Raw genomic sequence first — 25935 nt, 5'->3', positions numbered from 1 at the left:
GCACATTTATCGTTTTGGCCAGATAAAACTGCGCATCGTGTGATCGCAAGCTTATTTTGTCAGCATATTTTTTGCGTGTGTTCATGTATAGGATAATAATGTCAGAAACAAATTTACAATGTCGTGGTTTGATTTACAGTCAAATCCGCGATAATTAGTCCAGTCAAATTGGTTAGACCCATCACAAATTAAAAAAACAATTTGTCTTCAGAATGCATTTTTGGGAGGTACCCAGAACAGCCTATCAAAAGTTTACACGAATCTACGTCGGGAAAATGTGTCTAATTTGCATAAATCAAATATGGCTGCCAGCCGTCCCGCAAAATAACATAATTGGCCAAATAAGACATGTTAACAAGCTATTTCAGTGATTTCAAAGTCTGAAACTACTTATTTGGCATGGGGAATTATTTTGGAGATATAATTTTTCATATAGGCAGTTCGTTAATTTGCATAATTCCAATATGGCGGCTAACATTCCTTAAAAAATCATTTTCGGTCATATGCCACGTGTAAAACAAGCTATTTCAGTGATTTTAAAGTTAAAAGTATATTTCTTTGGCACGGACAAACAACTTTGGTGATACAATATTCTACACGGCCACTTTGTTAATTTGCATAAATCCAAAATTGCGGTCAACATTTTACAAAGGACATTTGCGTTCATATACTACGTATTAAATAAGTTATATCAGTGATTTTAAAGTTTAAATATATTTCTTGGGCATGAAGGAACTTTTTTGGCGGTTTAATGTCTTAAAAAGGCGCTTTTATAATTTGCATAAATCAAACGTTGCTGTCAAATTAATGTCCCATTGTTTAATAAATCTAGAAGATCCATTAGCTGTAACTTTGGTCATTTTTTTTAGATTTTGTTTGTTCTGTGTATCATCTGCAGTTTCTGGTTTGAATCCCTGACCATGGAGAAATTCATAATATTTAGCTCAAAAATATACCCTATATGAGTATAATCTGCATTGTTATTGTTTAATTTTTGTATTCAGTTCCGGACTAAAATTAGTCAAAAGTTACAGCTAATGTCTCTTTAACATGAATTAGGTTCTGGTATAGTTTTTAGCGCTAGGAATGTATCAAGAAGATACTGTCCGTCCAATCTACTATTGACTGTTGCATTTTTGAAATATTTATAAGGGCAAAGCTATCTTAATATAAATCAATTGTTAAATTATCTGTTTAATGCATGGCATGCTTTTCTGGTTGTTCACAAAAGATGATTCAAGGAACCGCAAACTTAAATGTTGTGATGTCAATCCTTTCCTTTGTAGAATAGTGCCGACAACGAGGAACAACACAATGTTTACCTACATTTTTTTCTTTCACTTCATAAAAATTCCCTTAGTGAAACATCCGGAGACAATCGACTGACGCGCTTGTCTTGAGTGCCATGCACTTCTTAGAGTCAGAGGGCACGCGAGTCAACATTAATGTAAAAAGTTAGGATAACCATTTTGACTGTTCTATTTGGAAGTATTTTATTACTAATGTGTTTCCAACTTTAAGATTGAAGGCTTTATCATTTTGTGAGTTTGAATGTAGGGATACATTAAGTGTATTAGAACAAGTGGAAGGATAAAGGTTGAGCAAGATATCCGGCCTGATTCACTGCCCATACTAGGAATACATTTATATTGATGGATAATTGCCCTTCTTAGAAATACTGTTGTGGAATATGGTTCTGAGAAGGTTTTAGATCTTACTACATGTAGTTTCACCCATTCTATACAATTACGTGTGTCCGGCCGAATAAGTCACCCGACATGCCTCCCCATTAAGGATCCAAGACAAAGAATTGACCTTTTTTAAGCCGAAAATTCTCTAGAGGTTCATAAGCTCAGATTTGTCGTGAATTATATGTTTTCAGCAACCCTGGATATAGGGCAACATTGTTGTTACCGTAATGTAACCATTGTTTACATAACTTTCACGTGACAGATAATTTGCATAACCTTTCAAAAGTCTATTTTCCCTGTTGTGTTTCAATACTTTGAGATATTAGGTTGAAATTAATGTGAGTGCAAGCTGTCCTAAGGACCTTCCAAAGTGTGTCCCAGAATTGTAAAACCTTCTGAAACAGTTTATGGCAGAAAAAATATTTCCAGAGACAATCGATTGACGCACTTTGGAAGAGTGTTGTGATAGCTTCCATTCAAGAAAAATTGATTCAGATATTTTGAAGTATTGAGACAAAACGTACTGAAAACCGAATTTTGAAATCTTATGCAGATTACCTGTTCCGTGACAGTTGTGTAAATAATGGTGACACTGTGGCTACCAAAATGTTTCCCTATATGTAGGTTTTCAGAGAATTGTTAGATTAAAAGGGTCAATTTATCGTCTTGGAACCTTAATACTGCTTCAGTAATGTCTCCTAATATTTAAACTTGCTATGGCCGGCAGGTAAAAGCCCTCGTTCACTACATTGAGTGGATGAAACTGCATGGAGTAATATTTCAAAGTCATCCACAGAACCATATTCTACGTTACAATATTTAGGAAGGTTCTAATTTTCCCAATGATAGAAATAAAGGAAGCTGTGCCGTTGTACATTCAAATAAATCATCGTTTCTTTAAAACATAGAATAAAAAATATACCATTGAGTTACATCAAGAACATTGGCTGTTTACTCAGCTATAAGTTCCTCAAAATTCCTAAACTGTCTTAATTATCTAACTCCACTGAGTCCATCATGTTTTAACTTTACCGGAAAAGGAGTGGGTTTCAACATCGCCCGCTTCTACGTAAGGCCAATTATTCTTTCGTTTTCCACCGATAATCAGTCGTTCGAAAACGTCGCATTCCTTCACCTGGTAAGCAAAGTCCTTTACAGTCACAAACATTGGACTCCGTAGACATTGACGTCTTGAGACACCGGTGTTAATTGAGACCTGGATTGTTGAAATCAGGATTCTCGGTGGCAGAGAGTTTGGTGAGTTCGATCACGTCAACTGTTTAAGGTCTTCTTCTGAAATCCGAACACCGTTCATCTTAGACACTGTGACCGGTCACTGAGTGGTACGGTGCTTAGGGGCAGGGCTACCATCGACATTAACATTTTCATTTTTATGTCGGCCAGATTTTGATCAGTTTGATCGCCTACATATACGTATCACCTCCTCAAAAATTTGAAATTTTTCACATGTTTTTATTATCCAATCAAAGGTCTATACGCTAATTAACTCTAGTTAACAAAGCCATACTGTCAGACAAAAATGTCATCAAACAGCTGAACTTTGACTCCACAGCGGAGTCCAAAGTAATACAGATATAGTCGATACTCTAAGCTACATAACATACTTCGATTTACCTCGATGTGCCGTCGCCACCAAGTACGAAAAATACTTTATGAACAAAACGCCTTTATCATTTAGAAAGTAAAGTTATTTTCAAGGTATCACTGCTTAAAAAGGATTAGTGTCTATTCAAAATTACTAATAAGATTGGAAATGTTACTAACATTATGATATGACTGATCAAGGATAATTTAGTAATAGTGTTTCGATCAAATCTAGTAAGTTATTTATTTTAAATTGCAATTTATCAAATAAATTATTAGATATATTCTGTTTGTTTCCTTAATGTGCGACATCATTTAGTGAAATTAACAAATACGTCATTTAAGCCTGCCGCACACGAGAGAAATCAGCTGAGCAAAGTTCCGTTCGAGGCCGTTTGCTCAGTTAGTTTACTAGTGTGCGGCAGTTTTTCGTGAGTTTTTGTTCTCGCGAGCAGTTGAAACTAACCGAGCAGTCAGTTTGAATGAAATTTTACTCAGCTAATGTCCCTCGTGTGAGGCAGGCTTTAAGGAAGTATGCGCCTCGAAAGTAGAGAACTTAAACTTTTGCTCAAATTTTCCTAAATGGAAGTTTTAGCCATTTTCTTACCAAAGCAACAATAGAAAAAGGGTTACGAGTGCAAAGTTTGGAACAAGCGAAACAAATTACCTAACATTGTGCGATATTTGAATTTCAAAATGGCCCCCATTCGTGTGTTAACTCTATAGGGGAAAATTAAATTTTGGATTTTCGAGAAGGCGAGAGGTTTTCGTTCTCTTAGAGTTTGAAAGTGAGCCCCCGACAAGAGCTACATCAGAAAAGAATTGTACAAATTTGAGAGTAAGGATTTCTTCCCCCGAGGCGCGTTCTACCTTAAGGTAAGGAGACGCATCACTGTTAAAAAGGGTGATTTGACACTCAAATAACAACATATTTTAGACTCTACTAATATTATGAAGCAATGATAGGATGTCAAACAAAAAGCTAGTGATGGGCAATAACGTAGCATACTTTGAAAAATAACCTCAATCCTTGCCACTCAGAGCGCCACCAACGGCCTAATAGGTGTCCCTTCGTTGTTTTTTGTTATCATTTTACTTCAAAACCTGTAAATTATTGATTTCTCAAAGACGTATTTGTCCCGTCCTGGTACTCTTATCTTTTATGAGATAAAACTGCGCATCGCGTGACAGCCACTTATTTTTCGGTCATTTTCCGCGTTCCTTTATATCTAGGATAATTGTGTCGAAAAAAATGTACGATATCGTGCCTTCATCGTAAAGTCAAATACGCCACGATGATATAAGCCATCCCCGCCTAGATCAGTCCTCGCCAAATTACTACGCTTCTGTTCAACTAACTCGGGTCTATCATCGAATTATAGTTCTCTCTGTCTGACCTTTGGCATTGATTCAGTTTACCATGAGTACTGAGTGATAATAATACGCCCGGGGTCTCACGAAGATTAAAATTGCATGGCTGTCTTGTTTTCGCCAGCAACCGCACCAAAAGCCACCGTTGCCTGCTTGCTAACACTTTTTAAATAATTTAATTTTCTACCACTACAGAGACACGGTCTCCCGTCCGAATAAGTTTAAATCATTAAAACGAAAGGTAGGCAAAGTCCTTAGAAGTAAACGAACATAGATTAATGTTGAAACTGTGTGCATCGGTACGTGTTTACTGACGGCCACAAAGTTAATTATACGTCGAGATGATGGGTGGGACGATAACACTCTGAACTTTATTAATCATCTACGGCCCTGCTGGTTATGTTGTTTTTTTCTTGTCGGTTTACTAGTGTGACTCGAGGAAATGAAATCATGCTATCTGTTACACTTTGAAGATAGTGTTATCAATCCTAATTTGCAATGATAAGTTGCAAGATATGATGCGGCATTTTGGGGAATAGCTTCTCGGCATTATGTTTTCAAGGTGACATTATAATATTATATACAACGATCCTCAAAGGAAATGCAAATCAATGAGATTTTCTTCAATGAACCAGAGTGTATACCGGTACGATTATAGGTCTCATGCAGGTACAATGTTTGGCCTTTTAACGTAAAATAGTTGCGTTTATGACTCACAAATCCAGTATATTCGTCTTGAAATTAAACATGACATGTAGCTTCCCTTGGTAACTCCATGACAACCTTACCTGCGTCATGTACATGCCAATGAGTGTGCAATGGAATATCCGATGTGATATATTCACCTTTTTATAGAACATTTCAGATAATGTGTAGCTGTCCATGTGATGCCTCAATTTGTTTGAATAAATTGCCTCGGATCTGTTTGAAATCGGCAATGGTCGGTTGGCCACCTTATCAGGCGCTCAGAGGACTGTTATTCTATAAATAGACTAGTCCGACTCGGTTGACAGATAATCGTCAGATCTAAACGAGCCGCCTCATTAATGAGTTTCTTGTACACGTCCAGGCAGGTGCCGCCAACTAAGCTGTTCGCGGAAAAAAGGTGTTCGTGCGCAGTTTTTTTAGCGGCAGGGCAAACTTCACAACTAATCAGCGGGCAGGAGAAAAAAAATCGATATTTACTGATGACGGGGAAGAAATTGCATTTTTCTCAGCGGGCGAGAAAAAAATGTTTGACTGTTGGTACCGGAAAGTACGTAGAGGAGGGGAAAGCCGTGGCTGATAAAATTTGAGGGGGGATAAAATTGCCGGGGGGGGGGGGGGCAATGTTCCAAGGTATACTGCTGGCAGGGTTTTGCGTTGATCTGGCTTGCCTAGTGGTTATCCAGTGGGCAATGGGAGATTTCAATAGTTGGAGAGGGCAGTGGGGCGCTTGAATTGTCCGAGGGAGTGGGGGAGCGGGCAGACAATTGATACCAGTGGGAGGGCAGTTATGAACAGTTCTACTTTCTCCTTCGAGGTCAAAAATAAGTAAAATCGGTATGTCAACCTTCAAAACACGTTTTGTGATAATTTTGCAAAATTGATGAAATTTACCAGTTGGCACTGCGCATGCGCATATTCATTTACCAATAAAGTCAGTTTGAACCTTAACGGGAAACGATGTCAAAGTTCGGCAGAGGATTGCTCACATTAGCGTTAGCGGCATTAACCTGCTTACATAGATCTCGTTGCGGAGATTATAATGAGATTTAATTTCAATCCCCGACAAATTGAGTTTCACGCTTGCATTATAGGCAACATGATATTCCACCAGTTAAGTGCACAGTGACAACCCTGTTTTTACTGTGCTTTAAAAAGGCCAGGAAAGAGGAACGAGGAACCCTGGCACGAGGCTACCTGTTGGTTATCTCCATCATTTGCTATACTTTGTACCTGACAGTTTACACGCTCAGTAATTTTTTCTTTCCTTCCTAGGTCACCCTAACGCCAAAAATGGCGAAGTGTGAATGAGGTTGCAATCTTTTTGCCAATTAACATTTTATTAATGATACGTTCTGTTCCGGCTTCACTTCCAGGGAATCTAAAACACTCAAATATTAAAGTGACAATAACGTCACGGTAAGGTACAGGTACATGTTATCAAAGAAGGGTTCGACTTTGTCATTGATCAGTTATTCTAAAACGATCCGTAATGCACTCGCGTCGATAGAATCTGTACAGCCAGCCTACGACGCTTTTCGAGACGAAAGGTCTCCGTTCCAAACTCTCTTTGAATCGACTCTCCCTGGTTCGGGTGAGTCTAAGTCTCTCGAGGCTATCGGCATAGATTACATTGTATAACAGCCGATAAACATGGACTCAAATTATAGGAGGATATCACCAGATTAATTCGTGATGAATTCGTTAACAATTAACTGCTTAAATGGGTTTTTTCGGTGACGTGTACGGTAGACCCAGACAGGTTATTTTTAATCAAACACTTCGGCTTTGGTTTATCATCCACCAAACTGCTGTAAATTATCAGTCATTAGTTATCACATAATACGAGTCCAGTTTATGTGTACTCAGTCAGGTACGTTCATAGATGGTCGCGTTTTAAAGTTTGTTGACCTTGTTTTTCCACTAGTGTTTGCCGCATTGGTCACCCATTACCACTCATAAGAATATGTTCCATGCATTTATTAACGGATAAACTACAGCATTTTATAAAACACTAATGTTCAAATTTATAGAAAAAGGACACTGTTTGAAGGAAAGTGGTACAAATTATTTGAATGAAAATGAGGAAGTTTGACAATGGCTGTCTGGATTAAAACACCTTAGTTGATTATTACCGAATAACACAAACGGATAATCTGAAAATAAATTTTGAAGTTTAAAATAGAACTCAAAGAAAATACTAATCTTAATGTGCCCAAATAGAAAATCAAGCATTATTGACTTTACTATTATTCTGAGGTGGGCTTATGTGGGTTTAGCCTGATTGCAATTTGTTCCCAGCCTAAATACATTAATCTTATGTAACTCTAATTCTGAAATTAGAATGCTACTTCGACCAGTAGAAACGGTGCAGGAGCAGGGCAGATCAAGTTAGCCATATTTCTACTCAAGTTCAATAATGTTATCAGATTATAATAAAATAAATTTTAATTTATATCAGAACACTTCGTTGTAACTCTTTTGAAGCTATAATAACAGTATACAGTGTTTAATAGAATATGAATAAATAAGTAATGTCACATCTCAATAAATAAACAGCAAAACTATAGGTCATCAAAGCAATTTTTTAGAAATAAAGTGGCTGTCCTGAATCTTGTAAAAATAACATATTGCTGATTGAAACTTCTATTACCATAGTGACCAGATGTGTGTAATTACCACGAAATACTTTACGAGTGAATATCATGACCCGAGCGAGTGCCATCGGCCGGGGCAAAAAAAAGTGAAAATGACTAATGTTGCCAAATGACGTACCGTTGTATTGTGATCACCTAATGCACTTTGGTGTGTTATATTCCCGAGAAAATGAACGCGTTTAAATTCTTCTTTTGTCTGTTTCTTTCTTGTTCATGCATTTTTATCAGACTTACACATACTCGTTTCAACACCAAGAGCATCATTAGTGATCTATATATTGATATTAATTACTGAAATTTGACAACAACATATGGCTTCGAAAATGCGACTTGCATAGGGGTCAATGTCGGCCAAAGTCGTTGGTCGTCAAAATCTACTTCAAAAAACTTAATTTCCAAACAAAGGCATTTTTGCAAAATATGAAATTGACAAAACAAGACAATATTTGCAAACTTTAAAGTACCCACACTAATGATGATAGTTTCAGCATTAATCGTTGTTATTTTGGTTCAGGTCCGTGAAGAAGATTTTAAGTAATATTCTAAAGTCATCATTGGTTTCAGAAATGGCAATATGGCCACCAAACCACGTGATCAATCAGGATGATTTATCTTAACTTGCCATTCCTCACTCTGAAAATAATATGGGCCAAGTTACAGTTCAAATGCTTTGTTTGATCTTGAGACTGAAGAAGATTTTGTTAATGTACATATTATTTCAGTATTATATTCTTTTCAAAAACGGCCGCAAAATGATTTGATTAATTCACTTGATTTTTGCAAACTTAAAGATATTTACATTAGTGATGATTGAACACAGTTTGAGCTGAAATAGTTTAGCTGTCCCGGAAAAGAAAAAAAAGTTAATACTGTTCATGTGTTCTCGCAGGTTATTCACAATTGACAATATGACAAACTACGTGACCACTCCTTAAGATTTTTGCAAACTTGAAAGTATTACGCTAATGATTACAGAGCAAGCTTTATTTCAAATGCTTTGCTGGTTCTCAGGAAGACTATTTTTAAATTTTAATAGTCGCCCGATTTGTTTTGCGACTTGAAATAGAAAACGAAAGAAACATAGTTATAATTAAGTGAACGTAAAATCGCCCCCAGAAAAGAACAAATGAGAACAAATAGCGAGAGTCAAACGGTAAGAGCCTACACGACATCGTCAGAGCATGATACGAGCGTGCAGAAAATGATGATGTATCCGCTTATATTCCGTTCACATGTGCACAGAAAGAAACCTACAGGCAGAGATATCAGTACATACCTGTAACAGGGTGTGATCAGTACCTGTAACGGTCCCTAAGAAATGTTAAACCTCTCTTACAGGACCTGTAAAATTTGTCAGATATCAGGGGTGTATGAACAGGTGTGTATCAGGCCTGGTATTAAAATAATGTATACAGTGATGTAATGTCTGAGTGTATCCAGTGCTGTTACCACATGACTAAAATACTGGTGTACAAATAGTGGTGTTCCAGTGTAGAATCGACAGGGCCTGTTACATTTCTTAATATTTGTCCAATTTCAGGGGTGTATATTTTCAGAAAAATGGGCCGATTTCGACGAAAGAAATGAATACACAACAAAAAAGCCCCTGTGACAAGTCCTGAATAGACCCTGACACAACCCTGTGTACAGGTCTGTTTTAGGAAAGACCTCCCATTGCTGTGACATAGCCTGATGTGCAGGTCTGCATGCAGAGCTGTGGGCACAGGACTGTGTGCAGTGTTGTAGACACGGACCTGTTACAGGGTCTGAAGTTTCTGCCTGTCTCAGCACAGTACATGACTTTAGACAGCAAAGTGAATACAGGCCTGTAAGAGGGTCGGATATTCTAAACGAAATAAAATTCTTGAGGTCCTTGCAAATGTGTATTAAAATGTCTCACCAAGGTTGACCTCACTTTGTATGGTCAATACAAGATCTAAGGTCAGCACTTAGCAATACACCGTACCTAAGCAGAAAGCTTTCACGACCCTTCCCCACGCATATAAAGGTTTGCAATTTTTATATTGAGATACGTGACTCTGGTAGAATTGCCGTGAAATTGCAATACGTTTACAATGTCTGTTTGCTATACTTCTACTACGCGATCGAAGGCAAGCAATCAATAATTTATCGACTGTTTGCAGAGAGCTGATAGGAAGTTAATCATGCTATCTAAGCTTGCAACGTATTGTAACCGGGCAGATAGGAGGCGTTATTTACTCACGTCACTGACGTTGACGAAGTTTACGCATGTCTCTTGTTTTCGAGGTTTTTTAAATCTCCCTAACATTTCACATCATTGAGTAGGGAGTTATTAGTAGGTTTTTTTAAGTATGTCTGTCTGTAGCTTTCGGGTCCGTCCGGTTACCCTAAGCCAGCATGAATGGCACTGGCTTGACAATTGGCATCAGTTACATGTACAGTGATCACATGCAAATCACGTGACTGAAGTAGACTACTGTATACTGATGGTTGAAGGCATCGCAGCCCTGGTAACGATTCAATTCTGGATTAGAACTAGCGATGTGCACTGCTTTCTTGTCTCCACCTCGAAACTAACTAGATTCCTGGTACAGAACTGAAACATTGTCATGTTTTTGTAAGCGAGGTGAATCAGCATCTTTTACTGTACTATATAACACCTGATATTTTAGGTAAATACGGGATATGCAGACCCGGAACTTGATTATGTGTTCACACGTCAACCATCATTTATTGTCGACAGATGCCAGTCAAAGCATGCTCTAACTCTCTTTCATGTTAACATATGTTATTTATAATCGCATTTACTAACGGTTGCAATCCTATAACTATCATGGGATGTGCCCTCCTTCTTAGTTCCGGGTTCATGACATTCTGTGTTGTATGCAATTTTTAAATTTCCTCCTTCCTGGTTGAAAACAGAAGACACTGCATTCGCGGATAAATAAAATACACGATTAAGGCCAAGAAAAATAAAAAAAATTGTTTAGCATTCTAGACATATTGGGGAGGGGGGTCTTCTCAATATTTTTATTCTTCAACCAACAAGAACACGCAAATAACATGAAAACAACATAGAATGGACACATATATTAATGCACAGCAGTGTTGCTTTTGTATTTTCGTATAGCAACAGTTCTGTGGTTTGACTTTTAGTGCACTGCCAGCTATGCACAGTATGACAGCCTAAGTTAACAGTGACGTAATATGTATACAGTTCTGAATGGAATGTTAGGGTCAGTTATTTTGCTTACAGTTCTGTTTCATAGAACACTGCACCGTGTTTGCACTGTCGTCGCCTATTTTTGCGAGTTTTTTTTCATTTTATTTCCGGATGAGCAGAAAAAAAACCGGTTTACGCGGTGAGTCTGAATTGACGCGCTCCAGGATGAGAAAAAACATTAATTTTATTTTTCCTTGGTATAATACACGATTCGTCCAATACATATATTATCAGATCACCGATGGCATAGTTAGAGATCGATGTGCAGTGCCTCTTCTTTGTGATGATTTCCACAGCAGCCTAACACTAATTTTCCTAAATAAAACTGTTAAAACAACTCACGCGATTCAAGATATTTAAAAGAGACACAGGTTGCCGACCATTAGTTCAGGCAACGGTTTAGATAGACTAAAACCCTTTTAAGTGCATGCTTTTTAACGGTTTTGGACTTTCATTGCAATCAGCGAGTTTTTACAGTAGATTTCTAAATAGCTTGGAATACAACGTTCTTGCGTGATGAGAAAAACGTGCCTGGCGATAGCAAATGACACCACCTAAACGTTCTCCTTCGATAAATTTTGCAACAATTTAACCCAATACGACGTTCACTGCACAACAGTCACACATCATATTGGTTCAATTGTTGCAAAACCTATCAAAGCGAGAACGTTTGCAACGAACGCAGTTGCCGTTAATTTCTATCGCCATAAACGTTTTTCTAATCAACCAAGCGCGTTGTAATTCCAAGCTATTTTTGAAATGTACTGTAATTTAACTGAAAAGGCATATTGTACATATTGATTTATATTGGAAAAGTTTATATTGGCGGCATCTCAAATTAGCGAATTTAAACACTTAGCTAAATGTAGCAAAAAGGATGCCAACTAAAACACTTGTTTTACAGTACGGTACTTTATTCAAGTATCTGTATACGTGTTGTTTGAGGTACACTTTTGAAACAATATTGTTAGAAACGTACATGTTTCTTTTTTCAGTGGGACACATACGTTGTCACGGAAATTCAATTAGAATCATATCAGTGAACCAAATCAGACAAGTTTCGTCCACGGTTATCTTTATTTAATTATTCCTTCTCGTTTACAAGTTTCAATATCATTATATACTGGTGCACTCATTTGCCGTTCAGAATGATATCAGCTGCTAGGCGTTGGACATATGTCAAAGGACAATAATGGTAACAGCAGCGAGACTGTCACATATCTAAAACATATGCGTCATCAGATGTGCGTCTACAAATAGTAAATGAACTGTTACCCGTGCCTCGTTGAGTATGAACCCTGGACGAGTGCTTCCGTTCTGCTAACAAATCATATTTACTCAACACTATTCAAACATTTTGAACTCTTAACCAACCCATACAGGCCTATAGCTTCAAAGGTTTTACATTCAACATAAACTGAGTGAGAATTTCGTCTAAAATGAATCGATAGTCAATAGCATTTGAAGCGTGTTTAACACAGAATAGTGTCAGTAATTGCAAATTACTGAACCAACGCCTAAACAACGTCAGATTAATTCTGAATGTTAAATAAATGCACTGGAAGGACTTACAGGATCTAATATTGTTCATGTGTGTAAATGATTAAATGAAACAGTGGATTAGAGGATCAAATAGTTATTGTTGGCAGGGTCGCCTGATAAATTGAAAGATATACGCCTTACTGAGGAAAACCGGGTGTTAGAAAAAGTTGTCTCTGAGCAAAATTGATATCGACAAATAGGAAATAAAACCAACAGTCAAGAAATATTAATATTAACTAGCAATGAAGCAAAACCTGCTGATGTTTCCTGCTTGCAATGCTCCTGTATCCAAAGCTGTATTTTCCATAATTTGTCCAGACAGTCAGGTCAGTGATTATCTACAACGCACTGAGCGGAGTTATTTCAATGGTTATGTACACAATGACCTTTGTGCACTGATAGTTGTATATTAAGTACAGTGTTCACAAAAATAAAGACACAAATTGGTTACAAAACCCAGAAAACTTTTCACCTCAGTGAAGTTCATTCCTTTTCAGAGGGTAGTATTTTGATTTCTTGATTATTGTCCGGGTAATTCAAGTCTCTTGTGACTGAAAATCCATGACTTTTCCGAATATATACAAAAAGGCGTGTAATTACATGTAACATTGGTACAGTCCACAGTTACACAGCTTGCGGAAGGCACTTTCGCCCATACTATGAATGCGCACGTCGCTTTCATCGTACAAACAATACCCAATTTCACACACAGGTTTTGTTAGTTCGTCAATCGGTCTTTGGGATCTGTATAGAGGCATATTGTGTCTTCTCTGCTTCAGGAGGTTTGTTCTGCTGCTGTTTAGATCCCGAGCTTGTCAAATCCAACTCAGCGTACGTGAGTTCTCCTTTAGGGGTATCCTAAAAGTGAAGAACAATAGTAAATTACGCATAGACAAAAGAGAAAAAGTTGCCCATGTGTTTGGATGTATTTTAACAAATATTCCAATAGTGTGACTGACCAATGGTCTCCTTTAGATTTACTTTCTAAGGCAATATTTCTTGTGAGTTTGAAACGCATATGCCACTGTGTACCTTTTTGTCATGACTGTCCTTGTGTTTGCTCGATACGGCATATAGAGCTGCAGGGTCAGGTTTGCTTTCACCTGTCATCTTCTGCCCAGTTTCATTGGTAGATTTCTTCGATGATGTCCTCTTCTGTTTGACTGAAACCGCCATTGCTGCCTCTGGAGTTGTTACAGATGATATGGTCGAAGGTGCGGTCTCTGTAAGAAATGCTTTTATGTTCCATAGAATAGTTTGTACAGCGTATTTATAGGGAATTACCATCACATCACATCACATCACATCACATCACATCAAATCACATCAACATCACATCACATCACATCACATCACATCACATCATCACATCACATCACATCACATCACATCACATCACGCACGTCACGTTACGTCACGTCACGTCACGTCATACCACGTCACATCACGTCACATCAAAACGTCAAAGTCACATCACATACAACATCAGATCAAGTTGTATCGGGTAGCAGACCGTGTCACAATGTGTGATATAGTATGATAGAATATTGTAAAACATCACGTCATATTATGTCATATAATAATGTTATATCATATTAAATTCTATATTGGTCAAGTTTAAAAAAAGACTCATGGTATAATATAATATAATATAATATGCCATGAAAATACGCTAACAAATCATTTATTGATATTTTTCCATGGGTCAATTTAAGGATGCGGCTGAAATTTGCAACTCCCATTTTACTTTTATTTTAATTTCATTTTTACCGCTATTGTCCAATTATAAACAGCGAGTATAGTACATCTTACTCTTCTACAATTTATGTCAGGAAAAAAACCTTACTTAGCATAGGAGCATATTATATATGGCGTCATTATGAATTCAATGCAATTCATCTAATTAACATTATAGCGTATTTCCTTGTAAGATGCTATAAAATATTTGTATTACCTGCATAATGATCAATAGTATGGTCATTAGACAATCCTTCTGGCTCCAGCCTATTATCGGACACCGTATCTGCATTCTGTTCAACTACGCCATCGAGTCCAGAACTGAAAGAGAGGCCACAAATTTCAGCTTTAACGTAAAAATACTTAGTAATATAGGTAATGTGTAATGTTGCCCTGAAAGTCTGCCATCATACCAACTATCGTATTGTTGTAATATAGACACGAAATTCAGAAGTGTTCATCAATTAAATGATATTCTCGACTTACCTCTCATCATCATTACCTGATGGAAACAATGACAAATATTATAAAATTATTATGTTGACCTATTAATTAGTAGGCAGTAGTTCAGATATTATCATCAATATAATTAAATTATCTAAATCTTATTGTGATTAACCTGATCTTTTCATTTCGCTGTACCCATGGCCGCCTATGTTTGATTCGATTTTGTTCTAACTACACGGTATTTTCCGAAGCGAAAGTTTTAATTTTTATAAATGTCTTCGCTCCAGGGATGTCACAGACAGGATGACCATCTATTTTGGATATTTGCTCGTGACAACTGGTAACTTTCATATGATTGCAGCGTAAAAGGTATCAACAGATACCCGATAACTGTACTAAACTTATGTGAGTAATATTTCGATGCATTGAAAATGACACTGATCTGGTGGAAATTGGCAATTCTGCATATAATCATGAGAGTTATTACCTGAGTATTGCATTTTGTTTTACTTATCTTATACATGTATACGGCTACGATTACAACTGCAACTACGACGACAATGACCAAAGTGACCGTTACTGCAATCGCAGCTGCGCTGGAGCCACCTACAAACAAGAAGGTTCAATAAACGCATATTTTGATTTGAGGTAGTATGCGCCTTGAAAGTAAAAGACTTAAACGTTCGATCAAATTTCACTCAAGGAATCTTCCTACCGTTCACTTTCAGAATAAAGATAAAAATCGTGGGGAGGGGAGGGGGTATCACCGTGCAAATTTTGGTACTAGAGAAACAAATTACCCGAGGTTTACCGATATTTGAAATTCAAAATGGGCACCAATCCCTTGTTGACTCCATGGAGAAAAATAACAAATTTGGATTTTAACGTTTAACGTTTGTTGCTCACTTTCAAAGATCTTTAAAAGATAAAGTCGGCTATTTTCTACAATTTTTTGATGGCAAAAATCCCAAATCAAATGAATATGGGACCCAAATAGTGACCATACAAGTATTTATAAAACTGCCTTCTTGCTCTTTACCGCTATGGTTGAGCCCCATCACATAACGATTTGGAATTACTACACACACTACTTCACATATCGTTTATATCATTTGGAAGAGTGCGTGAGTGGCCTGTAACCTTCATACACACTTCATCAAAATGGATAAAGAGGAACATACGCATAAAGTACTGTGAACAGTGACACTTACATGTAAAAGCTTAGGGCATTTGCTTGTAAATAAATTTAGCTATCGAATGACACGAACTGTGAAACAGAAAAATACCATGGACTCAAATGGCTCTCTGATAAAACTTAAACGATGTAAGATGCAGTGGTGATATTGGAGCATGTACAGAATAAGAGTAATACATTCCTTGCACTTTATGGTGAAGAAATTTTGATAATTATATCTAAATCTTCGTAGACTCTTAAGATATTAGAGTATTTTCCTGTCTTTCTGTATCTTGTTTTCAAACGTGACATGGTCGCTTGTTTCAAATTTGAAACATTGCACCCAGATGTACAACTGAACATCGGTGACATCGTGACATCGCCGAGTAGCATCGATTGATACTGCTCAAGATTGCTAGTTACCTCTTGACACATAAAATCTTTTTGAATGTTATTGAACGGAGATTTCTCTGTGCCTCATGCAATTATTTGTATCAGTTTAACGATATTTCGAAGTACTTGTACATGGCTGACGGCGACTTGAAATTGCAACAGTCCCCTTGTTCTCCGGTCATTTGCGGGGTCATTCATATGGGAGTCCTTACAGCGTTTGATGGCTGACAATGGTTTGTCAAAGTCAAAGAGCAGTAAACAAACACAAACACTAACAGCCGCTTAAAGGAAATCGGCCTTGATCAAAAATTGCTGTGAATACCTTTAACTTCATGTCTCGAACACGGACATATTGTTATCTATACAATTTTGTGTCCATTGCATACAGCTGAAACCACCTGACTACATTCCCCTATTTGCTCACTACTGCCACTGGTATTGAAAAAAAAATTAGTATGGACGAAGCCTGAATTGAAACATATACCCGGGAGTGAATAAAATTTATTTAGGCCTAAGTTATGTATCTCACCATTGTTGCATTCAGACGTGCTTTAAGAGCAAATACGAAAATATTAGTATAGAAGTACTGTCTCGCCGGATTGAAACAGTATCGTATGGAGTATTCACGCAGTCATCACCAGAGGACTTGGCAATCGATCCAGTAGCTCTGCATGGCAGAGCTGTGTGCGATGCGTTTCCAACTCCAAGGTGTATTTCAAAGGTCGATGCCCGTGAATATTATCTGATCATGGAGGTAAACAAGACCAGCACTCTCCCGGACTCATGTACGCTGTGCTCCCTTGTAGTCATTTGCGGTCGACTAAGCTGACCAGAACATGGGAGGTGACACTGACCATAGAAGTACTTCCATGACAAGACTGACTATACGTCGTCGTTCAAACGTTGGGATTTTTTCGCTCGTATTTTACGCAGCATGTACGCTACATGTACGCGTCAGTCACCAAATTGTATTGCTTTAAAATTGCGTTCACCTCAACACTACCGTGAAAGTCTGCTGAAAATATATTCTGTCATTGCTATGCCCACAGTCAATGGGCAAGTATACATGGGGTACAAAACGAGACGAATACAATTCTGCCATTCGGCAATATTTCACAGTCTTTGCTGTCGTCAGCTCTTCGACTGTTGCAGCTTCCATTGCGAAATGTGCTCTTTTGCAGCAACGGTATATCGAAGAACGGGATTGGATGAAAAAATGGTCTACTTTGCCCCTTTAAAATGAACCTCTACAATTGGTAGATCAGAAAAGAATTGAAAAAGTTTGAGAGTCCAAATATCTGTCCCTGAGGCGCATTACAGGGGTATGCAGAAAAATAGGAATCTATTATTTTTTGATTAAATTTTAACGCAAAGGAACGACACGGAGACAAGTGTTTGGCCGAAATCCGGGGTTATGCATGTACCGCCATGGCGGGGACGACGAGGCGTCATAGCGGCCTGGATGGCGGTACCGGGCTCTGGGTTCTGTGCATCGGGCAACGTGTTACCGGTCGCCCGCGGCAGACCCATAACAGTACCACCCCCCAAAAGTTATGGCCAAACCGCAGGCATGCATGACTGCGGTGCGGCAGTAACACAGCCCCCCCAACGTGACCATGTGCCACTGGGAGATTCTCATAGTATATGTTCATTGTTCCTAACGTTTCATGTCTCTATAGTTCATGTAGCGCCATTCCATCGTTGGCATTGTCCAACGAGAACCGAGTCCTACGTCAAATTGTTAGCCAGTCGCGAGTACCTTCGGTACTATGTCGAGGGTCTCCCGTGGTGTCTTGACGTAGATCTGGTACGCGTCACTCCTCCATCTGCCCAGTGTCTTTATGAGCCAGTCAGGTAAGCCGGCTTCGGCAGTGGTTGTGGCGGCGCCACTGCAGAAGCTATGCCCCCAAATTGAACCGGCGACTCATATTGGGTACATCTCTTTCCATTCTCTTGCCATTCCATGGCAGAGGTGGCACGGCGAGTGGGCCAATTGTGTGGCCAAGGTGCAGTTCTTTTGTTATGGCGGTGGAGACGGCATCCGGGTCGATCGTTGCTGACTGGCGTTGCGAGTGTAGTGCGGTGCGCAGTTCCCAATGAAGCCGATGTTAGCACCATGGGCGAGGTTGTGGATGAGGCTGGCTGTGGCTTGTTTGTGTGGGTGGTCGTGCAGGGCAAGGAAACGAAGGTAGGTGGCCATGGGGATCGCCAAATGTGGGTAGTAGAATGTTCGATATGAGAAGAAGACGAGGAAGCACTGTAACCAGGTGTCAAAGTCGTCGATGGTTTTCCGCTTCACCTCAGTTGTGAATGTGGCTACGCCAAGGTTGTCTGGATCGAAAGCTACTTGTGTCTTGGGAGCCTGGGTTGAGTTGGGAGCTAGGGCATCAGGGTGCAAGTCACCAAATTCGATGAACTTACCGAGGTTAGCCAAGGCGTTGAGTGTTGATTGGTCGACATATGGTAGAAGCAGGTCAGCTGGGGGTATTGCTGCATTGGCCCGGCTCTAGGTGGCGGGCGCCATGGCGGTGCGTTGTGGCCAGCTGGCTGGGCGGGTTGAACGTAGGGCGCAGCCATATTGCCCGGGTTGTTGTTATGAGGTGCGCCGCCATCGGTGGGGTGGTCCCGGATGTGCGCAGCGCCACCACTGGTGGTCAAGTTGGGTGGGGCAGCTGTAATGGCGGGTTGGTATCCATTAACGTGATTAGCGAGATGATTACTTGGGTGGGCTTGAGTAAGCACCTAGCTGGACGGAGCGGCGAGCGTCGTCGGTCCTGCGACGATGACTGAACCGGTTGATAGTGCACAAACGACTGTATCAGTTGGCTGGACTTGCAGGTTGGGCGTCGGGATAGGCGCCGGTGCCGTGGTGTTGGTAGTTGGCTGCCGTAGTTCGCGTCGGATTGAATAAATGGCGCTTGCAATGCTGGTTTCTACTAGTGGCGACGTGGTCTGACATGCCTGGGTCGGCTGCCACTGTGGCGGTTGTCGGCACGACGCCAGCAGGGTTGGTTGGTGTGGTTTCCGTCGGTACTGACTGGAGTAGGTGTTTGTCGAGGTGCGCTGGGCGTCTCTTAGACCTCGTCGATGTACGGGTGGCCGCCGAGCGCGGCCCCTGCTTTTCTTCGTTTTTGGCATGGTGAATTTTGTGGTGTGAACTTGAGCGTGGCAGAAGTTGAAATGGACGATCTAAAGCTTTGATCACACTGAGATGCGCATGAATAATGACGTGGAAAGGGTGACGCAAGTTGTTTAGATAACGGTAAATGAGGGCAGTTGGTAGATAAGGTTACGTCTCAAGTGCATCCAGCCAGTGGTAGGAGTAGGTGGCGCATGGTGACCCATACATGTCAAGGTCTAAACCCTTCTCCCGTGTCCCCCAGACGTTAACAATCATTATAGAAAAGCCATAATCACCAAATATGTGGAAAAATACCCCCTTTTATTTTCTGCAAAAGGTCAAGAAATTGTAGTTGGATCATTACACAGGTTAATTGGGAGTCATTTATCTGTTTTGATTTCTTGTCTGCCGGATGAGGCAATCTGGTTTTGAAAATTATCGGGAAAATAAATGAAATACATTAACATCTTACCTGGTTCCGATATCTTCATTTCCAGACTAACACTTGGAGGTATTTCATTTGTTGCTTCACATGTGTATATTCCATAGTACGACTCATTAACGACAGTGACGGTTAGTGTGCTCGTAACCGTCGTCTCGTCAGGAATGAGTGTCGTTATGTTTCTTACCTCTTCATCGCCTGATATGACGTGATCATCACTATCAATCCATGTTATTTTCGGTTTAGGGAGGGCGTTTGCGGTGCAAACCAATTCCACGAAGCTACCAAGTGGGACTTCAACTTGACTTCTTCTGCACTTATGTCAGGAGAGTCTTTAAAAGAAAAGCGTTACAAGCAATTGGAACTTGAAGTGTTAGCCGTCTTTCATTGTACGCTGTTGGCAGACGACTATCAAGCTGTATACTCGTCGATATTCTACGAGTAATACCTCAAATTATAATCTCTTTTACATTTATTTGTGTTTACGTATTAATGAGATTTAATATACCATCACGTCGTTTAAGGTGACTGTTTGTCGAGGAAAAATATGTCTAGACATAATTCCAAACATTTCATCTTGAACGGATGATGACCACGAATGACCGTCGCAATATAACATATACTAAATAGTTATAAGGGTAGGACTACAGTCATAGATTTCAATGAAGTAATTCTGAATCATCACGCAAACTCTGTGACCTTGATGGTTATGAGCGCTAAAGGTGAAATATGCTCACAGTGTACGACTATTTCTTCCTCGTGCACCAGTGATTTTGATTTTCACTACTGTTGTAAAACCTAGTAAAGGCTTCGCATTTGTAGACACCTGCTTGGGTTCTGGACACACTTGGTATTGTGTGATGTATGTCTGATCCATCATCGTTACCATCGATGGTTTCGTTGTTATGAGACAGTGTCATTTTGTATGGACCTGGATTCCCGCCAAGCGCTATGCAGTCAATGCTAACGTCTTCTCCCTCTGTTGCGATTGTATTAGGGAATACAACCATGTTAAATTCTGATAGATCTGAGAGAGAGAGAAGAGAGAGAGAGAGAGAGAGAGAGAGAGAGAGAGAGAGAGAGAGAGAGAGAGAGAGAGAGAGAGAGAGAGAGGGGGGGGAAGAAGAAGAAGAAGAAAGAAAAACTGATTTTGACACCGTCCTAGTAACTAAATTTTAGTTACTACTTTCATGATTTATTACTCATTTTTTTTCTATTTGAGCAATAAAATAAATTATCACACCTTCTTAATATCTCTAAAACACTCCCCAACCTTGAATAGAAAAAAAAATCCAGCTCGCCAAACAATTGTAATAATTAATTAAAACTCAGACAGATTTGTCGACCGTAAGGTTTCGCAACATTTAACCAGTAGGATGGCCATAAAATGATGACGTCAGAATCACGTACACAAAACACAGACACCCCGTAATTGCGGCACTGTCTAACTAACAAGGTTAAAATAATATATATTTGCTCTTTCTTCAAATCACTATCACAATTCCCGACTGCTTAGTTTTTGGTTCGGTGAAGCTCAGTTGGGGCATGAAGTTTGGTTAGCTGACCAAATTGTCGGAACGGAGCGAGCGTAAGCGAGCGGAATTCGACAGTTTGGTCAGCTAACCCTAATTCCTGACTCCCACTGTGCTTCACCCGACACAAAATCAAGCAAATGAAGACCATCACAGACTTTTAGGGTTAGGGTTAGTTAGTTCATCTGATCGCGGCAGTAATTCCGTCTCATTCTGGGTACAATATGTCCCCTCTTACGTTTTATTCATCAAATTGTTGTCATGTAAAAATTGACCCCGACGTCAATGGCCATGTGGACCCTTTTTCTATACAGCAGTTGCCAAAGACGGCACACAGTTACGTAACATAATTCAGAGTTCATTCAAATGCAAATAATAATCAATATGACGGCCAAAAATTTTGTATGTTTTCATTTGCATTACTTCTTCTACAGACCAAAAATTACACTTGTACATTAGTTCAAACTCTGGTATTGATTGGTTTTATTTGTGTCCAGAAATTTGTTTCCTTTGTGCTTGCGATCATGCTTCCCAATAGATTTTTTAATTTATGAATCCAGAAAAACAGTGTAATAAATTCCAGTTCGGGAAGTCAAAATATAGCTGGGGTCACCCCTTTTAGAACGTAATCTTTTACGCCATTCTCATAAGTACGCACATCTTAGACGTCATCAGTCTGTGGCCATACCACTTGTAAAATGCTGCCCAGAGTTTAAACATATCAGAATGACCTTACTAAATTTTGTTGACCTACATTGAACATCGATGGTTATTTCTTCTTCGCATGATGGCATTGGTGGTCGTAGAGTGTGGTGTTGTAAATTGCAATCTAGCACCGCTCCGTTCTCTTCACGGTGAAAGCTGTGTCTCCAGACATGGACCAATGATTAGGTTTCTCTTGGCACCACTTCATCATTCATAATTCATATCATTTCACCTGGAGGTACAGCCTTGCTAATTGTACATGTAAAATTTGCCTCTTCATGTTCTATAACTGTGTATCCTGGATTCGCACTACACTCAGGTCCACCGGCTGAATGATGGTAATAATACAATTTTTGTTCGAGATCTGTAATTGTTTAGCAGTCTTTAACCTCAAGCATATGCTCACTTACATTTAAGGGTTTTATCAAACAACAAAGGTTGGCTGGGATACCGTCGTAGATCTGCATGGCCAATATACATTTCCAATTAAATTAAAACAAATATGAGCATTTTTGTCGAAGAATTGTACTATTTCAAAGTGACATCTATGTATCACTTAGACGTAGTAAAAGTGTGCCAATTTAGAACACTTGCAACGCCTTGTCAAAAGCTGTTGTACCAGTTCCATTTCCCTAATGCAATTCACTCTGAGAGCGGGTCAAGTCTGTATGTATGTATGTATGTATGTATGTATGTATGTATGTATGTATGTATGTATGTATGTATGTATGTATGTATGTATGTATGTATGTGCGTGCGTGCGTGCGTGCGTGCGTGCGTGCGTGCGTGCATGCATGTATGCATGTATGTTTGTATGTATGTAACGCTGTCCTTGTGTGTCTGTGTATCTGTGTCTGTGTACAAGCGAAAATTGTGAAACAAACATTTTCATTTGTAACATTAATAAAAAGTCACATACCTACAACATAAACGTATGCCGATTCTGATATACTGTTATTGGCGTAATCTCTACACTCGTAATAATCTTCTTCGTTCAGCGATGCACTATCTATCCTTAAGTTATATTCATCAGCGCTTGCGTCGCCAACAACTTCAAATCCTTCACGGAATAAGTTGTAACCGATCGATATTCCGCCTGTTGAATCAGCCCATTCGACATTTGGTGGTGACACGTCGAAACTGCAGTTCAGCTGAGTTGTGTCATGGAGCATAACGATTGTGTCCTCCGGTGTGTCCCTGTACACAACTTCTTTACTCAGGCATATCGATCTAAAAACTGATAAACATTCAAAGCAATTGCGGTGGAAACTTTGCCAAGACAAATTAAGCGATATTGTCGTCTAATTAAATTTTTGTAGATATTTGTTTACCGGATTATACGAAAAGAAATGCAAAATTCACACAAACTCTTACTATTGATTGCATTGGTGAAGCATTCTGTCGGCTGGCAAATTCAGGTAAAGTGTAAAATGGAATGATATGGGTGTTTAATGATTCAAAATGTTGAACTTACCTATAAGTATTGCTAAAGCCCAGTTATGTATCATTTCTACGGAAAAATACACCCTCTAATTACAGATCTGAGACAGGTATTTGACACTCTAGGCTATTCTAACGTTTGGACGATTTCGTAGTCACCACTTGAGTTTGAACAACGCTGGCATGGTTGGACGAAGTAACACAATTTCATTTATAACTCAATGTTGAAGTATATCTATTGACCAAGTAACCATAGGTCTAGATGCTGTCAGTGCGTTGATGTGCGCAGCTAGTTATGTACATGCAATGACGTCTAACGTAACCTTTAAACCCGCACATTTTATCATCTCGACTTGTGCGCTTGGCCTCAAGAGGGCGCCAATCACAGTTGCAACGACTGATATTTATAAATAACCATTTTAAACGCTGCTTGTTTTCAAACCCTCTTTTCTATTTTTGTGTCTATGGTTATTTTAATACAACGTAGACATGCATTTTCATGTCGATGTGATGGCACACTTGTTAGAATAGATATTTTCTGCATAGGCGTTTTCAGAACAATAGGTGTTGAATAGGTGTTTTCAGAAACACCTGCTAAATTTACTGATCGCTTCCTGTGTGGTTGAAAGTTGAAAGTATAAAATCTGACCGACTAAGAAATGAATAAATGGTATATATATATATATATATATATATATATATATATATATATATATATATATATATATATATATATATATATATATATATCATTTATTCATTTCTTAGTCGGATATATATATATATATATATATATATATATATATATATATATATATATATATATATATATATATATATATGAATCTAGATTAAGATGTAGGCTCGATAAATACAAATAATTGGCAACTATGAAAACAAAAATCAATATCAAAATCTTTAAAAATCGCAATTCATCAGGGATTTACAAAAAAGTACATTGGATCACATTATATAATGTAGACAGTGTTTTACTATGTTTTATTCACGATGTCAGACTGAAAATTCACAAGCTCTGGGAGGAAATATATTTTAGCCAAAATTGTTTAAAGTAAATAACACTGCGAATTTAACACTTGTCGTTCTACATTGTCAACATTTTTTAAAATCAAGTCACATCACACCTCCCCTCTTTACTTAAAACTTCTCAGTGGTCATAGCTTAATTCGCCTCCTATTACGTCAAAATGTAAATTGTGCGTCGCAGTCATTAGACTCAAAGTTACTGAAAATTACCATCCGATGAAATCTGACTCATATGTGACAAAGCAGCAGTAAATCAGCACAGTAGGTCTGAGAATAAACAAACAACGTGAACAAATTGTCATTGTAATGACATTGCTGGCTTTGGATACAAATGTTAAGTTTCTATGTTTTATGAAATAAAACGTTTATGAAATACAACTTCCCTTTTTTATTGAGATTATTTCGCCATTTTTCTTCCAGTTTCTCCAATGTCATTTTCTTTGAATGACCACATGGTATATTGGTCACTGATGAAATCATAAAGGCTTTATCTGTTTCTAAAGGTAATATAACCATCAACAACTTAAGGTAAATTCTAATTTTCTTTTGTACTAATTATTTAATGAGTACACGAGCAGCTAAGTATATAATCACAAAGTACGTACAAATAGATTAGAAGGAGTTGGATCTCCACTTAAAGTTGCATTTCCTTACATGCGTTTTGCTGTTGCCACTAAATTTGATTGTCCTGTAAGGTATAAATTTTGTGGTTTTGTTTGTTTCCGAGAACAATATTAATAATATCTTTAAAGCTTTTATTGACATTTGTCTCATTTACCACTGATTTTGATTGTTTGAAATTCCTATCTTGTACTAATCCTCAAAGCACAAGCAAATTGCATCGTCTCCAAAATTTCAACAGCCCATGTGACAATTTCAATGTTATTGTCAGTTTCTGAAATCTTAACTTATGAACATTGATATTGCAAATCGTGCACGACCGTCTTATTATAGAGGCTAAGACTTCTCGGTTGAAACTAATCAAATCAATTTTAGAAGACAAGGACAAACATGGTGTTTTTTACAATAGAAAATATATGTTGAAAAACTAGGCAAATGTTAAAAGTATAATTAGTGAAGTCGGACTCAATAAAATCGTCCATAGGACAAGGCTGTAGACAAAAG

At 38.6% G+C, this 25935-nt stretch overlaps 1 protein-coding gene and 1 long non-coding RNA gene across 2 annotated transcripts; both read right to left on the bottom strand.

Moving 5' to 3' along the window:
* Positions 1-15288: 15288 nt before the first annotated feature.
* On the bottom strand, positions 15289-22505 carry LOC139125773 (uncharacterized). Its single transcript, XR_011550344.1, has 4 exons — positions 22377-22505; positions 20828-21117; positions 20121-20422; positions 15289-15566 (listed from the first exon to the last, which is right to left on the bottom strand). It is a non-coding gene; the product is annotated as an uncharacterized lncRNA (long non-coding RNA).
* A 7-nt stretch (positions 22506-22512) lies between these two features.
* On the bottom strand, positions 22513-24054 carry LOC139125762 (uncharacterized). The gene is made up of 3 exons (XM_070691861.1): positions 23802-24054; positions 23247-23564; positions 22513-22655 (listed from the first exon to the last, which is right to left on the bottom strand). The coding sequence occupies exons 1-3, from the start codon at positions 23833-23835 to the stop codon at positions 22546-22548; spliced, it is 462 nt and encodes a 153-aa protein (XP_070547962.1). The 5' UTR covers positions 23836-24054; the 3' UTR covers positions 22513-22545.
* Positions 24055-25935: the final 1881 nt, after the last annotated feature.

Source organism: Ptychodera flava, chromosome 3, assembly GCF_041260155.1.
Source record: "Ptychodera flava strain L36383 chromosome 3, AS_Pfla_20210202, whole genome shotgun sequence".
Taxonomy (NCBI): domain Eukaryota; kingdom Metazoa; phylum Hemichordata; class Enteropneusta; family Ptychoderidae; genus Ptychodera; species Ptychodera flava.
This window is presented reverse-complemented; position numbering and strand designations above follow the sequence as displayed.

Bases quoted from the DNA above. Each gene is read 5' to 3' on its own strand.
- LOC139125762 (XM_070691861.1), bottom strand. From the start codon at position 23,835: ATGATACATAACTGGGCTTTAGCAATACTTATAG. The intron at 23,565-23,801 runs GTAAGTTCAACA...AATGTTTATCAG, and splicing joins GGCTTTAGCAATACTTATAG to TTTTTAGATCGATATGCCTG. The intron at 22,656-23,246 runs GTATGTGACTTT...ACCATCATTCAG, and splicing joins GGCATACGTTTATGTTGTAG to CCGGTGGACCTGAGTGTAGT.